Consider the following 16,376-nt stretch of genomic DNA (forward strand, 5'->3'; position numbering starts at 1 on the left):
ATAAACAGCAAAACTCAAAAAGATCAAATAGGTTGAGGGACAGAAGATTTTACAGGGAAGGAGAATTCATTCAATAGGCTTCATATATACGTCCTCTTGTTTGTACAGTAGTTCTGAATTAAGAAAAAACCCAATAATTTAAAGTTCCCTGTTAATTTCAACCCCATAGGATGCCAGCCAGATCTCTGGTTTTGCTATGTGCCTACTGCCTTGTTTTGCCATTGCATTTACTGGACCTGTCCCATGCACAGACAACTTTTCATTTTAACATTTGCACCCCCAAAGAGAAAACCCTGGCCCAAAGTCAATACTGCATCTGCAGGTGCTCAGTTTTGCTGTTTCAAACCAATCCCTGCACTTTCTGTTGGTTATTCAGTGGTTTGTTGTCTTATTTAAATAACATGACACTCATCACTCAGGATAGACTGCCATGCCAAGTACACCTATATTCCTCCTCTGCCCCTATGCAGTACAACACCAGCCTCTGCAGTGCCCAGAAAATCAAACAATAACTATCACAGCACCAGACTAGGCTCACTTTTATTTCCTGAAAAATGCATGTTTGCTGACTACAAACCTCTGCAGGAAAAGCAACACTTGCAAACCCTCCAGGTTCCAGGAATATTAGTTTGTTTTGTTGTTCCTTTTAATATTCATGAATAGGTTGCTTGGTTTCCAAACGCTTGCCATGAGTTTGGGAAAAAACAAGCTATGCTATGGTTTAAGGGAGCAGCTGTGTGACAGGTCAGAGAGATCTGTGGTTTATAAAAAGCTTCAAGGAGTAATTGGAATAAATTATTACAACCCTTGGAAATTATAAATTAACCTGTAAAAATCACAAAATTAGGAAAGCTGTTTGATTACTGAAGAGGAGGATGGGTCGTTCAAGCCTGGGCTTTACTCACTGCTGGGAGTGAAGCACACCAGAACATCTCTGTGCTCTTCCCATGGTTGCACCATGATGACTTTCTCCCTGACTCCAAAATCCCCCACAGCCAACAGCATCTTTCAAAACAGCTGTAAGTTTATTAGCATTGTCCAGCCTGTAACTGGTGAAGCCTCCTCCCCAGCTCCACCAGCAGAGTCACAGCTCAGTACCCAAAACCACAGTTCTAAGTTCATAGAATTCACAGAATTGCCAGGTTGGAAGAGAACTTAAAGACCATTGAGTCCAGCCCCAGCCCCTCAACCAAACCCTGGCACCCAGTGCCACATCCAGGCTTTGTTAAACACCCCCAGGGATGGGGACTCCACCACCTCCCCAGGCAGCCATTCCAGAACTTTACCCCCTTTCTGTAAAAAACTTTTCCCTGCTATCCAACCTGTATTTCCTTGGTGCAGCTCGAGGCTGTGTGCTCTGGGTGTGTCAGTGCTGCTGGAGAAAGAGCCCAGCCCCAGCTGAGCACAGGCACCTTTCAGGAGCTGTGCAGAGTGATGGGGGCACCCCTGAGTCTCCTTTTCTCCAGGCTGAGCACCCCCAGCTCCCTCAGTGGATCCTCTCAGGGTTTGTGTTCCCAGCCCCTCTCCAGCCTCGTTGTCCCCTCTGGATGTGCTCAGTGTCCCAAGGTCCTTCCCAAGCTGAGGGGCCACAGCTGGGCACAGCACTCAGGGTGTGCCCTGACAGTGCCAGGGACAGGGGCAGGATGAGCTCCCTGCTCCTGGGACAGCCAGGGACAGCTCTCCCTGCTCCTGCTGGCCACACCATTCCTTGTTGTCTGAACTGGGCAGCGCAGATTTGATGAGAAATGCTAAAATCTTAAAATAGCCCACAAACCTCGGCTGGAGATAAACCTAAAAAGAAGCCCATGTACTGGAGCACATCAGTGCTGATCTCTGCTGTGCTCTGCAGCATCCTCTGGAGCGAGGTGGCTCTCACCATGTAAACAGAGCAATTTGCTCCTGCGCCGAGCCCCGGGTTGTTATAGTTACTGCCTGTGACTTACCCCTGCCATTGTCACCGCATTCGCAGTAAATGGCGCTTAAACAGCAGTCTAGCAAAGGTTTGCAGAATAATGACTCAGAAAAATTCACTTAATGACAGGATCCCAGCCCCTGAGCCGCCCAACCCCTTCATCCATCCCCCTCCCCCGGCCCTTACAGCATCAACGAGACCCTGATTCTCTTACATAAGGAGCACAGCAAAGGTCACTACGTGTGTTTGAAAGGTTTTCAACTTCTGCTCCCTGAAAAGGTCATCCTACAGGTGGAAAAGCAGAGCTCTTTCCCTCGGGCAGCTCTCAGAGCCGGGTCTGGAGCTCTCCCCTTGGAGACTCTGTGGCTGCTGGGTGAACCTGCCTTGGCTGAGCTTTCCCACCTTGTTTTGGGGGTCTTTCTTCCTAACCACATCCAGCCACTGCAGCTCCAGGAGAGGCTGGAACGAGGCAGCTCTAAGAGCTGCTGTCAGGATTGTGGCATGGTGATAAGGCTGAAGATACACACCCATGAAATGGATTATGCTGGGTGATGCTGCTCAGCTGCTTTGGAGATGCAAAGACAACAATTAACAGGGCTGACGTGAACAGACGCAAATAGGAAGAGCTCCTCATGCCCAGAGAGACACCAGGCTCGGGGAGAGAGGCAAAGAACCTGCTCAGAGGCTGGCAGCAGGAAAAGGGAGCCAGAAGGTCCTCCCAGAGCCCAGGCTCAGGTGAATGAACGTTCAATGCAGAGCAGAGGATGCTGCTCCTGCACCTCTGCCCAGAGCGCAGCAGAGACAGCCAGACCCTGGTGGCACACAGGCTGCCACACACGAGCCAAAAAGCTGTCCCCACACAGGCTTGTGCAGGCAAACTGAAGCCTCTGTACATTTAATTAATAGATTATACTGAACCTAATATGTAAGAAGTGCAGTGGTAGCATCTTACAAATTTCACAGCCAGACAGAAACATTCCTATGAGGTGTGATTTTTTTGTTACTACTGGAACAAAAAAGCAGCGTTTCTACATGTTTTAGAACATCTAAGTAGCTGATGAGGACAAAGCTGTGCTAATCTGCTTTATCAGGTGCTTTTTGTGAAAGCAATTAGGTGTGGGGTTCCCAAAGGACCCTCTGAGAAAGGGTCCAGCAAGGACAATTAATGAATGTATATTGATACTGCCGTGGAATTAGCATCAGGAGCTCGTGGAATTAGCATCAGGAGCTCGTGCTCAGAAACCCCTCCTGTAACAGCTTTGGGATTTGACAAAATAACCAACTTTGGCCCAGCTTGTCCTATCACCACTCATGAAATAAATGTTCATCCCCATCACTGCATGAGCGGTCAGTGAAAGGGCTGCAAGGGAAGTCCAGTCCTGCAGCCCTCTACCAGCAAACTCTTCCTGCAGTCCCAGAAGAGCCTGAACCCCAGCCAGGGAAGTTAATCTGAGTTTGTTCATAGAATCTTGCACCAAGCCAGTGCCAGTTTAAAATACACTGATGAAATCTGCTCTTGTAACAAACCTTGTAAATAAAGCTGAAACTGGCACCGCATCTTCTCTCCCCCACACATGCTCTCCTCCAAGTTGTAAACCCTGCAGCAGATACAATTCTTGCTACAGAAGGAGAGCTGGCACACAGATAACAAAAATGGAACAGGCCTACTATGAAATGCATCATTGAACTGGAGACTCTGGAGCTGAATTTCAGCTGTAATATATCAACCTCATTTCACAGACCTCTGTCTCTGTCCAGTTAAGCCAGCAGAGCTGGGGATTTGAGTGGACACAAGTTTTGGTCTTCAAGGGATGTTACAGAAATCCACATGAATTCCATCATCACTTGCTTTCCATGACATTTCAGGAGAAACTTGTCATTAGCCTGCTATAATCAGTGGCAACTCCTCACGCTGCTGAAAAAAACTTTTCCGTTCTGCTTTCTGTCCTGTTGAGCTGCAGGATGCTCAAATTTCTAGAAGACCAAGGAAAAAATGGCTCATTCTTAATGGATGGTCTGTATTTTGCTACTTGCATTTTGTCAGACTAAAACTCAGTACTAACAGTTCCATTTTTAGGTCAGATAGAGGAGTTTTGTTATCTCTCTGGTTTTTAAACCACACATTAGAATCACATTGCTACAAGCATGCACAATGTTGTTATTTCTAAATAATAAAGCTGAGCACTCTTGAATTCTGTCAGGGTTGATCCTTATTGTTTGCTCGGCTACATGAAATTACTATTGAAAAACTGTGTGCCAAGGGGCCTATGCACTGAAAACATTTTCTTCCGTGATTGATTGGTATTAATCTTTCACACACACAGAGGGATGTGTTCCCTTCAAAAGGAGGCTTGATATATAAGGATTATCCAAGTTTTGGATGTTCCTTTCTAAGCAGTGAATATGCAAAAATTATCAGTGGTCAGCAATGTACATTAATTATTCTAGTTAATGGCAATAGTGCTTACAAATGAAAAGAAGAAAATCAGGAAAAAAAAAAACCCAGTTGGTGACAATATGTGACACTTGAAGTGACAGGATTAAAATTTGGTTTTTTCCATAAGACCTTGTTTTTTCCATAAGATCCTTATGTAACTCAGAGGTGGCTTTGCAACTCAGGATCGTTCCTACAAGTCACTGCTGTAAGTTATGTCCTGCCTCAGCATTTCTGCCCTGGAGCTCTCTGGAGAGGGAGACCAAGATGATCTGTCTGCACTACAGCAAAGGACTGAAACCCAGCAGACTGTTTGCTTGCTTGCAGCTGTAAATAAGCTTGTGTGCTTTCAGGATTTACTTATGAAAAGCAATTCCACTTAATATCAGCACGACAGCATGGCGATAGTTCATATTTACAGATTGTAATATAATTTCAGAGAGCCACAAATTCCTTTAGAAAGTGCTCATCTATAAATCAACCTATAAATCACTGTGTCCACAAACACTGTGGGGCTGGAAAGAACACTGAGTGAGAGAGAAAAAACTGAGTGTTTAAATCAGGCAGAACATGTTTGCTCAGGCTGGAGATTACCATCCAAACAGGACTGCCCAGGTATGGCATTCACATTCTCTGAAAAAATTCCTTTGCCCAGGGTTTTTCTCCCAAAAGGCTGAAAGGCGGCGAGAGAGGTCTCAGAGAAAAGGAAAACAATTCTTATCTCATTTGCTTCTCCTGTGTTGTGCTCATGTGGAATGTGTTTGGAGATTGTTTACCCACAGGTGATTGTTTCATTGCATTCTGCTGGGAGTTGTTTTCACTCTTTGGCCAATCAGGGCCAAGCTGTGTCAGGACTCTGCAAAGAGTCACAAGTTTTCATTGTTATCTTTTTAGCATTCAGCAAGTATCCTTTCTGTAGTCTTTAGTATAGTATGGTATTATTTAATAAAATATAGCATAATAAAGTAATAAATTAGCCTTCTGAGAACATGGAGTCAAATGCATCACTCCTGCCTTTGTCAGGGCATCCCTCGTTTACAATACCCAGGTCTGCCCTGGGTATTTAAAGCCATGGACCAACACCAAGGACTTTGAGCGGCAGCACTTTCCTGAGGCAGGATAATGGCTCAAAACTGAAGGGGAACACTCAACCCACCTGTTTTTCACCACTGGGCTTCCTGTAATTGAGCAGCAGCTCCACAGCTCCCACTACCTCCTTCCGTATGGCGTAGAGCAGCGCGTCCCCCACGTAGACGCTGTGGCTCAGCAGCAGCTCCATGATCTCCAGGTTCTCATTCTCTATGGCTATGAGGAGGGCACTGCGCCCCAGAGGATCCATGCAGTTGATGTTGATGTTGTAGTAGATCTCTGCCTCCTGCAGGGCATGTTTCACGCTGGCATAGTCCCCCTTCTCCACAGCACTGAGGTAGGCTTTCTCTTCCGACGAGAGCTCTGCCTCCGCCCGCACGATCTGCAGTGGGATCCGGTCTCGGTACGGGGAGAAGTTGACCTTTTTGTAGTATAGCTGGGCCATGGTTCATAGTGACCAGGCAACCTGTGAGGGAAGAGAACCACTCATCAGTGACAGCACAGCCCCACAGGGGACCAACTTCCAAAGGGCCACCATGGGAAAAGCTCCCCATCCCTTTTTAAGGTGTATTCATGACACCCCCTGAGCGACCCCAACTCAAAGGGCTACCTGAAAGCAGAAAGGTGGCACCATCACTCACAATGACAGAAACTCAGTATAATTTTTCATCTTGTTTAAACACTATGCCATTGATGTCTTTTTTCTGGTCAGAAGCAAATCTTGTTGTTTATGGGTAATCTATCACACGCAAATAGCAGATTTCTCATCTTTGTTTTATTTCCCACTCAAAGTTCCTTTTATTTCCTCCCTTTCCACTGCTAAGCCAGGTCCTCAGCATCTCTGAACTGTCAGTGATGGGAGCTGCTGATTTACAGCCTCCTCTTTACAGTAATAGATTCATTTTGAACATTTTTGCTGCTGCTTCTCTGCTTCCGTCTCTTAAAACAGCCTTTTATTTTTCTTTAGTGTTTACTCTTCGACTAGGTCATGGTTTTATTTTTAAAGCTTGCATGTTTTTAAACATTTTTTCTCACTCTCCTCATTTATAAATAGGACCTAAAGACAGGCTGATGTAGAAAGCTCCCACCCTTGCTCTCCAAAGGCAGCGATGTTGTTTTGTGGTCTAGGAAAACGAGAAGTAAATCCTGCCTTGCAAAAAGTGCAGCAAACTGAATGAATTGAGGCTCCTTCCCACGCCTCAAAGATCCCAGCAGGTGACTGGAGTCACAGGAGACACAGCCTGGGTATTCACAGGTAAGGAAAAAAGGAACCAGGCTTGTCTACCTCTGCTTGGCTTTGACAAGCAACACCAGGCCAGCACCAGGGGCCACCAGCAGCTACAGCTAATTGGGTGACTTATTCCAGCTCCTTGCTCAACAGCCTCCTGCAGCCAATTAGCTGGAGTTTTGGCCCATTGTAGTGCCCTATCCTGGGGGAAAGGAGGTGCTGATGAAGGATGGTGAGGAGGAGGCTGTGGTGGTGCAGAGGGCTCTGCAGGTGCCACCCCAGGCAGCCGCAGAGCCCCACAGCATTTCTGCCTTCCCAGAGTGGGTGGATCTGAGCTCCAGCCCAGTTGACACTGCAGAACAGTGGGTGGCTGTAGCAGACAGCAAAGCTGTATCTGAGAACTTCCTGGGGAGCCAGGGATCTGTACCAGCTGCTTTGGCACCTCGGGGAATGTGCTCGCTCAGGATCCTGCTCTCCTCCAAGCGCCAGAGAAGTTTGTGTTTGTTACTTACCCAGAGATGCTGGCACAGTGCTCACATGTGTCTCTCTGCACAGGCAGAACCACAGAATCCAGTGGTTCAACCTCAAGACACACACAAAAGCACTGGAGGCAAAAGGACCCATAATCTGATTAGAAACCATAAATATATTGGCTGATTTTCTGCAGGAACATTATGCCACTAAAGCTTTTAGAACTAAGGAAGAATCTCAGTGACTCAGAAGCTTCAATAAACTGCATGTAGAACCAAGTACTCTGACTTTGGAAAGCACCAAGGATCACAGGTCATTTTCAAATTTTGTTTTTGAAAAAGCTATTCCTCTGGGATCCAGCTAATTCCCACTGAAACAGGAGACAGGAGGATGCAGCACAGGTCCAGTAACAACTAAGGACCAAAGATCTTTGGGAAAGCAAGGAGAAACCCAAATGGGAAGGGAACGGTGTCCTTGTGTGACAGTCTGGCTGATGGGAGCAGGGAACACCAACCAGTGGAACTGGTGCCAGAGGACAGTAGTCACCATGTAAAGGTCTCCTGGGGGAATCTGTTGGCTCCAAAAACCATGAGGGATTCTGGCAACAAGTGCTGCTGCTAAAGTGGAATTGGATATTTTTCACTGCTCTTTAGTTTAATTGGACATTTTGTAGATGGTGAGTAACATTTGCAATGAGTTATAACAAATGTCACCTTATGAAGCATCATGCCAGCATTGCATCCCCTTCCTTCCCAACAGTTTTGGAGAAAGAAATCTTCAAATATCTCAATGCCTCAGGGAGATCTCATCTCCCAGTAGAACCCCAGCCCAAAGAAAGATAATAATGTTAATACCTCAAGCATATAGGAAGCTGCAATAAAACCAAACAGGAAAGGAAAGGAAAAAAATCACAAAATTAATGATCTTCCTGAATTCCTCTCATGTCAGCACCTGCATAGCCTGACAAACACATACTGCTGACTGGGTTTGGAAATAACAGCAGGCAGGATTAAAAGAAAATAATAAAAATGTCTGCCTGGAGTTCATGGAAGATTTCAGCAAAATTGAAATCTGTTGAGCTGCCCCTCAGCCAGAGATCCAGCACAATTTACAGACCCAATGTCTTTGTCAAGCAAAATTATTTAACAAAGCATCAGCCACACCTGTGGATGGAAGGAATGAGCACAAGAGCCCTGCTCCAGCTGTCCCCTCTCAGCACCACCAGGCTCCCAGGGTGCAGCAGACAATTCTGGTAGGCCCTACACACTTGTGTTTCCCAAAGTGGTCCTGTCTCCTCCTTAACAGTCCAAAATTACAAAAATATTGATGCAATCCAGGTAAGAGAACAGAAGGCAATGCACAGGTGCTGCCTAGGGAGAAGCAGCAGTGATATTCCTGAAAGGTTGCAAAAACAGAAAGTCAGTCACACTAAAATTTTGAAATGGGTGCAGAGAGCCTGCAAACACATGTTTTCCACACGAATTCTCCTCCCAGAGAGGCATTTTCTGCTACTTGGGTCACTATTTGGGGCAAGGAAAATTCTTCCAGCCTATGCCTGAGTGCAGATGCCTCAGACAATACACAGGGACTGGTTAATGCAGTGGTGATATCTGCACCACAAACAGGTGGAGAGAAAAGGAGAACCATGATGAGAGAAACATAACAAACTACTCAAGATACAGGCAGAGGACTTAGCACTCAGTTTGGACTCTATCACCTCTCTCCAGCAGAGATGCCCTTCACGTGTTGGCTTTAAACTAAAGGCTTCTCAGATGGGGTCAATAAATGGTGTGGGATGTCAGGTTTGTTTAGTTTTCTCCAATAAAACAATCCTTTTTTCCTTTTAATCTAGAAAAGCCATCCATAATGAGTTGGGGGACTGTGCTATACAACCTGGGAAACAAACAGCCTTCTCCCTGAATTGTGAGTCCAAATCTCCAAGCCTTTTCAGCCTGGCATAAGAAATCAGAGTTTCAGCCCAGGAACAGCTGGCCTGGTATGGGGAAGGAAAGTTTCTGGCCTTTGGCCACTAAAAATTCCATGAGCTGTTGCTACAAAAGGCTTTTGGGGTTTGTTGGGAGTTGAGCCATCCCTCAGTTCCCACTTTACACACACCACACACTCCCACACAGCCCTATCTCAGGAATCAGGGTGACCTGGATGAAATGGGATGAGTAGAGCTGGAGGAGAGGCAGCCAGAGCCAGTTTACAGCCATGTGTCACCAGGACCATTATAAAACAGGATCATCCTGGATTTTATTTGCTTTGATCATCATCATGAAGCTGATTCAGAGGTGGGAAAGCACCATTGCTCCTGTAAGGGAGGCACAGAGACTCTGGGGGTACTGAATTTAGCTGCCAGCTGACATCTGACAGCCTGAGGAACTGATCAAACACCGATTTTGGACACGGGACCAACAGCAAAGAGTTACCTTTGCCACTGGCTGGGACTCTGCATCACACCTGAGAGCAGCCAGCAAAGCCCCCACCTGGCAGGCTGCTCAGAGCACAGCTGGGTGTTCCCTCACACCAGTGCTCCAGACTGCAATGCAAGATGTTTTCCATTACCATCTCTATGGCAGATTATCTTTTGTCAAGTGGGCAGTTTGCCTTATCTCTCTCTTTGAGTGACCACAATCACTCCTCCCTGGGGAGGGGACACCTGCTGATAACAGCTATGGAATGTCCCTGCATGGCTGATAAGAGCTACAGCATCCCATTGGCAGATGTGAGCCCAAGCGGAGGAGCCAAGCATTCCTACCTGGATATAATCTGGAGATTCTGGAACACCAGCACAGCTTCTGCACTGGATTGCCCAGAGGAACAGCAGCTGCCTCTCCTTCCCCTGGATCTTCAGAGGCAGAATCCATCCTTCTCTACAGGATCCCTGCTCCAGCAGAGCCACCCCTGGCACTGCAGGAGGGCTGAGCCACAATTCCAATGGCACTGCTGCCAACACCCTGACCCACAGGGTGTCAGGCTGGGTTCTGACTTTGTCAGTGTTGTTCTAATTTACTGCATTGTTTATTTTATCCTTTTATTTTTTTCCTTCCCTAATAAAGAACTGTTATTTCCTGCTCCCATATTTTTGCCTGAGAGCCCCTTAATTTAAAATTTACAGCAATTCAGAGGGGTGGGGAGGGTTTACATTCTCCATTTCAGGGGAGGCTCCTGCCCTCCTTAGCAGACTCCTGGCTTTCCAAACCAAGACAACCAGCAAAACTCGGTGTGTGAAATGCCACTGCACCTTCTCTCAGACCTGAGCAGGGTTTATGTGCTGCAAAAGCCACCTGCATTTATCAGCCCCATCAAAGAACTGATCCCTTGCAACACATCTTGCTCCACTGCTTCCCCCATCCTTCTTGCCGAGGCTGTTTTCTTCTTTTTAGTGTTTCAGGGAGAGCATTTTCCTCATTTTGCAATTCTAATCTGGACTCCAGGTCTGGAAATCACGGCCCATAACTGTGAAAATGGCCTGACTTTCATGGTGCTCACACACTGCCTGCTCAGTACTATTGATCTGTTTAAAAAAGGGCATCAACCTGAGCTATGAAATAGTCCAGAAGGACCACTTAGGTAAATAATATTACATGTAGTTAATGGACCAACTGAATTTGTGATTGGATCCTTCTTTTAAGTGCTCTAGATCTTATTTACTAACAATGCCTGGCTGAGCACAGTATGAGGAAATAAAACTGACTTTGTAACGTTCTGCAATTCCCTTCCTTCTGCTATGATACCCCCTTGTTCCAGAAAATTGCTTCTTCCTTGGAGTTCAGTGGGAACCAGATTACAACCCTAAGTCTCACTGCCTCTCATGATCTCTCACCACAGAAGCAGAAATTTTTCCTGATGCCTTTAAACGCAAAGAGAGCCATGACTGAATAAATGTATGACCTCAGACATGTTTTAAAATTATAAAATTGCAGTGACCTTCTGGTTCTATGGCTGTGTAAATTCCTTTTAGCTAAAGCCCCATGATCTCAGAAAGTTTATATCCAGCTCATAAGTTATATAAAATATATCACTGACTGGAGTAAGTGCTGTCCAAAACTTGCAGGGCCACAGCACAACACAAAAATGAGAAAATGACAGCTAATAAAATTGGGGATGAGTAATCCACTTTCACTGCCCAACATGAAGAAAGGAAGAACACTAATAGCACATGTGATAAAAAGACAAGGCTGCAGTGATTCACAGTGGAGATATGTCCTTAGGAGACGCAGAGAAAAATTCCTCATGAAGTGTTTTTCACTCATCATCACTCCAGGCCTGGGTAAGAACACATCAATTCCCTGGGTACAGCACAGAACCTCCTAACCCAGAAGCGTTTGTAAAGAAAGACAACCTCAAACTTCAGAGCACAAGTTTACAGCCACCAGAAGAAAATCCTTTGCCAGTAATGCAAAATGTCACAATTTGACTCAAGTCCCAACTGCAAATCTCAACTTCCTGGGGAGGGTGACAATTATCCAAGATATATATGTTTGATTTGGAAAGGACAACTCTTTGGTAGAAGTCTCTTCCGCTGCATAATCAATTGATGAGTCATGAGCAACCCCATATGGGGATTTATATTATGTGGTTTTATATATCTGTATGAGATATATAGATCTATATATATGTATAAATATATATAATATAAGCTCCTTGCTAGAACCTTCAGCTTTGTGTCCACTTGCAAAGCACTGAGGATTCACCTGCCTCATTCTGTTCAAAGATGAGCAAGAAGCTCCCTTTGCACCAGGATGTTCTCCTCTACATCTCCTCTGCCAGGCAGGGCGTAATTCATGGATGGAGAATTTGGGCTGACCAGAAATCTCAAATGCTCAGGGCTCCCTCAAGCCTCCTGCATGTCCAGGGATGGGTTCTGTGTGTTTTGATCCACCCAAGGGATGGGATGCAGATGGATATTTGCCCAGTGCCGGCCCACGGGTGAGTTTCACACGGCATTGATGGGGTGTTAACGATGCTAAAATTTCAGCTGAGCTCCCCAGCTACGCTGGGCTGGGAACGGGGGGAGTAATTCTGCAATAAAAACCAGCTGCAAACCAGATTTCCCTGCAGCACAGCCAGAGGAGTTATCCCTGCACCTGGGAGGAGGAAGCAGAGGTGCAGGAGCTGCAAAGCAAGACACAACTTTGGGAAGGATGACGGAAAAAGCCTCTGGTGTAGAGCCAAATGCAAAGCTTCTCTTTGGGATACAGCAGGAGGGGGAAGTACTGACCCAGCCACGGAATATTTCAGTATTACCTCAACAGAAATCAGCCTGGGCTACTAAAATGATTAAAATTACTTCCTAGTGATGGAATGGCTGCAGAACATGCTTTTAGCCACTTTTATAATAAAGCATTTACAGTCTGCAATTCTCCCACTTCTTTCCACACAGCCATCACGCAGGTGGTAATAAATAAAAATGTACCATTGTGAGAAGATTAAAAAAATTAAGCCCTGGAATATATTCCTAGTACATATCTTTACAAATGCAGGCAGAACAGAAAGCTCATTTTGTCTGTCTGACGTCACTGCTCTGTCCCTTACTTGTTTGAGATGGGCTATGTATTCATTTTCCACAAAAAAGAGATGTCAACTGAACTGAGAAATACTGTCAAGCACGCTGCCCTGTTGTCTTATCTGCTAATGCAGCACTAATGTAGCATGGCATCATTATCATCTCCAGCTCTGTGTCCACTGCTTCTGTGCCTGCTGCTTGTAATCTCTGCAGCTATTGAACAAGAGATTGGGGGTTTTTGTTGTTTTTTTCTGCTTGTTCCCACTCTGGCTCATCATTGCTGCAATCAGCAGGATAATCTGGGAGAGCAGTGAGGAGTGTCAGACCTGCCTCAGCCCAGCTGGAAGTGCAAGTGAACCCCCCAGGTAGGAGGGGAAAGTCCAGATGATGGCACAGGGGGCAGAGAGGGGGAAAGGCAGTGGCAGCAAGCTCTGAACTACCAACAGCAACAGTCTGGGCTCCTTTTCTCATCAGCAACGAGTGGATTTATCTGTGGCCATCAGTTCCTATTTCTGAACAAGCTCTGTTGGGCTGTTCTCACTGTCACCCCTGTAAAAACAGTCAGACACAGCACATGGAGCATCCATCACCTGCAGCCCCTGATCTGAGCCTCCAGGGCTCCTGTGCTGCAGGAATTCTACCTCTGGCTCCATTTTGGGTTTGTTCCCAATTCTGGCATTCACACCTGACCGGAGGTTCTTGGAAGGAAGAGGCAAACTCATGTGCTCAATTCTCAAATGAATGTTTTCCAGTTGCAAAAAAAAAAAAAGGGTTTTTTTAATAATACTATGCTCACCTGCAGCACCTTTTGGATATTAAAAAGTGCAGAACACACGAATTCTCTTTCCCAAGTTAAATTCTAAAGCATGGTAAATACAGAAGGATTAAAAGCCAAATTCATTGCATCTGTAGAACACTGGGGACAGGAAGACAAGGAATCTGTGCCCCATGGAGAGCAAGCACCCCACCTTCACAGTTCTTTGAACAAATGGGGCCAAACAGAAAGCACTGGGTGGGCAAGGAGCTCACCCTGCTCCACGAGGGTGCTGGTGCCTGGCAGTCACTGTGGGCCTGCACTCTGTGCAAAAGGAACAAACTTCCAGACATTGCCCTGTTCCAAATCCTTCATGGGCTTCCAGACAGAGGAAGAAAAATCTGAAAGATCCAAATATCTGAAGTAGTCAGAGCAGGTGACTGAATGAAATACAGCACAGCTCAGTGTGGGGAGATTTCCATCTCCTGCAGCAGCTGCACACAATGCAGCTCACAGCCCCCTTTCCATGCAGCCTCCTCACCACGCTGGATCCTGCCCAGCTCAGGCACACCAAATCCCACAGCCTGAGCCACCCAGATGGTTGTAGAGCTGAGAAACAGAAACATTTCCACAAGCAAAAGGTCTCTCTGAATGGATTTTCGAAGGATGCAGACCGAGCATTACAATCACAGGGCAGCTACAGTTTGTCCCAGTCATGGTTTTGCACAAGCCAGCCCTGGTCACCACATCCTTCACAGTCCCTGGACAAAACAACTGCCTCAGCTTCATGGGAAGGTGGAAATGCCATCCAGAAAAGAGAAATTTACATAGAAAGCAGGTGTGAGCGAGCTCCTCCTGACAGTGATAATAAACAGAACAGTCTGCAGATAAAATAAAGAAGCAAAGCCAAATCCTAGTTCATAAGATAGCTCAGGAAAGAGCCTAGAACTGCAGACTGGACAGTTTTTGAAGACCCACAGAAAGGCTGCAGGCAGTAAAAACACATTCATTTTAAGTGGAAAAATGTTGTTCTCAAGAGTACTAAGCAGGCAAATCTAAAAGACTCCAAAAATGCTGCACAGCCATAAAGCAGCTTGGGAGAGGAGTAACACTGTTTTATCCTGCTTCTAAGTGAAGGAATGCATAGAATCAGGTTTTAGCTTCCATGAATGCCCTAAAAGGTTCCTGAATAACAACTGCTGTATAAAACTTGCTTATCCAACCTCCAGATCATTCCAATAAAGTCAGAGATTTGGGTCAGAGATTTGTAGGAGTAACCACAGTTACTCCTTGATCTCTGCCATACTTACATTGTGCCCTTTGGCTACCAACAATAACAACATCCTGATCTTTTGAGCCACAGACCTGAAAGTCCTTTTAAAAGGACAGACAGAATTCATCCTCGTGTTGTATGGGCTGGAAATGTGCAGCAGAACAGAAGTTATTTGTTTCATCCTTGTGAGAGCAAGTGGTAACTGGGCAGGATACCCCATAAATACAGATGCACATATATATTCTATACCTAGAGCTTAGCAGGTGTAACAGTTCTTTGGTGCCTGTTGAGACAAGCCCAGTGCCAGAGTGATCTGAAGCGTAGCAAGTGGTGAAAATGATGATAAAAACCAGAAATGTCCCATTTTACCAGGGGAAAAACCTTATTTTAAGTATCCCACAGGGCTACTCTGTCACACATTGAAAAATCTGCAGGACAGTATCTTGGCAATCAGTTCTTGGTCTTCCTAAGGGGAATTTCTCACATGGGAACAGGATCCCTTTTTCCCCCCCAGGCCTAGTCTGCAGTATACCTTTATGCCACTGCTTTTTTCTTTTCATATTTCCCTTCATCAAGGTACTTCCCTAAAATTTTCTCCCATTTTCTTCTGGATTTAATTTTACAGTTTGCTGCCCTGTTCAGTTAAGTGTTGATTCAAGACACCTCAGCTTTCCAGAGACGTCTGAGGTGAGGCTCATAAATTTCTTTTCAGGAGAATTTTATTTTATGTGCTCTGGGGTTCAGGCTCAGCTACAGTATAACTGCAGGGGGTTCATGTTTAAATTGAGCTGCATTCCTTTGGCTGCAGGAGTGGGCCCAGGCAAAGGAAATGCACAAATCCATAAATAAGGCTTGGCACGATTCCCCTGCTCTACTTAATGCCGACATTTACAAGCTCTGTTTTCCCAAACCCCTCGCTTCCAAATCCCTGCACCTGCTAATTTGTAAATTCTGTTTTCATTGAGTTTAGACTTATGTATTCTTAATTATGCTAATGAAGAATAAACTACTTAAAATATTAACGTTTTGCAAACCTTAAAAAGCAAACAATTAACAAATACCTTGCCCCTGAGGTCTGTCTTGTCTGCTGTATTCACAGACCAGACCAAGGCATTACGTTTTCTCTTGAGGAGATGTCCTGTCCTCCCTTTCTCCTTTTTCCTCCCTCCCAAGCCTCTTCTGATCCAGCCTCACTTTCTCCTTTTGTCTGACCTCTTTTGGGAGGGAGTGCTCACAGTAAAATGAAAATCACCCCCAAGGTGGTCATTACCTCAGATGCCTCCCCCAGTTTTCTTCTTCTCTCTTGGCATTGATCTCTCCCCTCCAAGGCCCTGTAAAGGCTCCTTGCCCTGCTGCCTGTCAGGAATTCTCCCTGCTGGGGTTCCTGGGGTGCCACAGAGCTCTGTCCCCTCCTGGTGCATCCCTCAGGTATCTCTGCCAGGCAGCAGAGCTGCAGCTCTGGCAGACGAACGAGGCAGGAGACAAGGGGTGCCCCTGCAAGGCAGGAGCTGAGCTCTCCTCCCTCCTCATGTGTCAGACAATGCCCTATACTGAGCCAGAGATGGGGCAACTGAGAGGCATTTTCAAAACTCTTTATTCTATTTTCAGTCTCGTGAGAAGGATGAGACAATACAGATGTTATAATTCACACCAGCACAATCAGAAGCCAACTGTTTCCTAATTACAATGCACTGTAAGTGTTT

General features: G+C 45.8%; 1 protein-coding gene across 3 annotated transcripts in view; it reads right to left on the reverse strand.

The window, feature by feature from the left end:
• Nucleotides 1-16,376, reverse strand: part of TRPC5 (transient receptor potential cation channel subfamily C member 5) — a 110,990-nt gene that overhangs the window by 73,366 nt on the left and 21,248 nt on the right. For all 3 annotated transcript variants that reach the window (XR_011681593.1, XM_071442709.1, XM_071442708.1), the window contains one exon: nucleotides 5,503-5,901. Coding sequence is in view for 2 of the 3 variants with exons in the window: in XM_071442709.1 (XP_071298810.1) it covers nucleotides 5,503-5,880 (378 nt within the window). In the remaining variant the exon portion in view is untranslated. The remainder of the gene's footprint in view (nucleotides 1-5,502; nucleotides 5,902-16,376) is intronic.

The sequence above is a fragment of the Agelaius tricolor genome, unplaced genomic scaffold (genome assembly GCF_023055355.1).
Source record: "Agelaius tricolor isolate 1412-34295 unplaced genomic scaffold, bAgeTri1.0.p SCAF_17, whole genome shotgun sequence".
Taxonomy (NCBI): Eukaryota; Metazoa; Chordata; class Aves; order Passeriformes; family Icteridae; genus Agelaius; species Agelaius tricolor.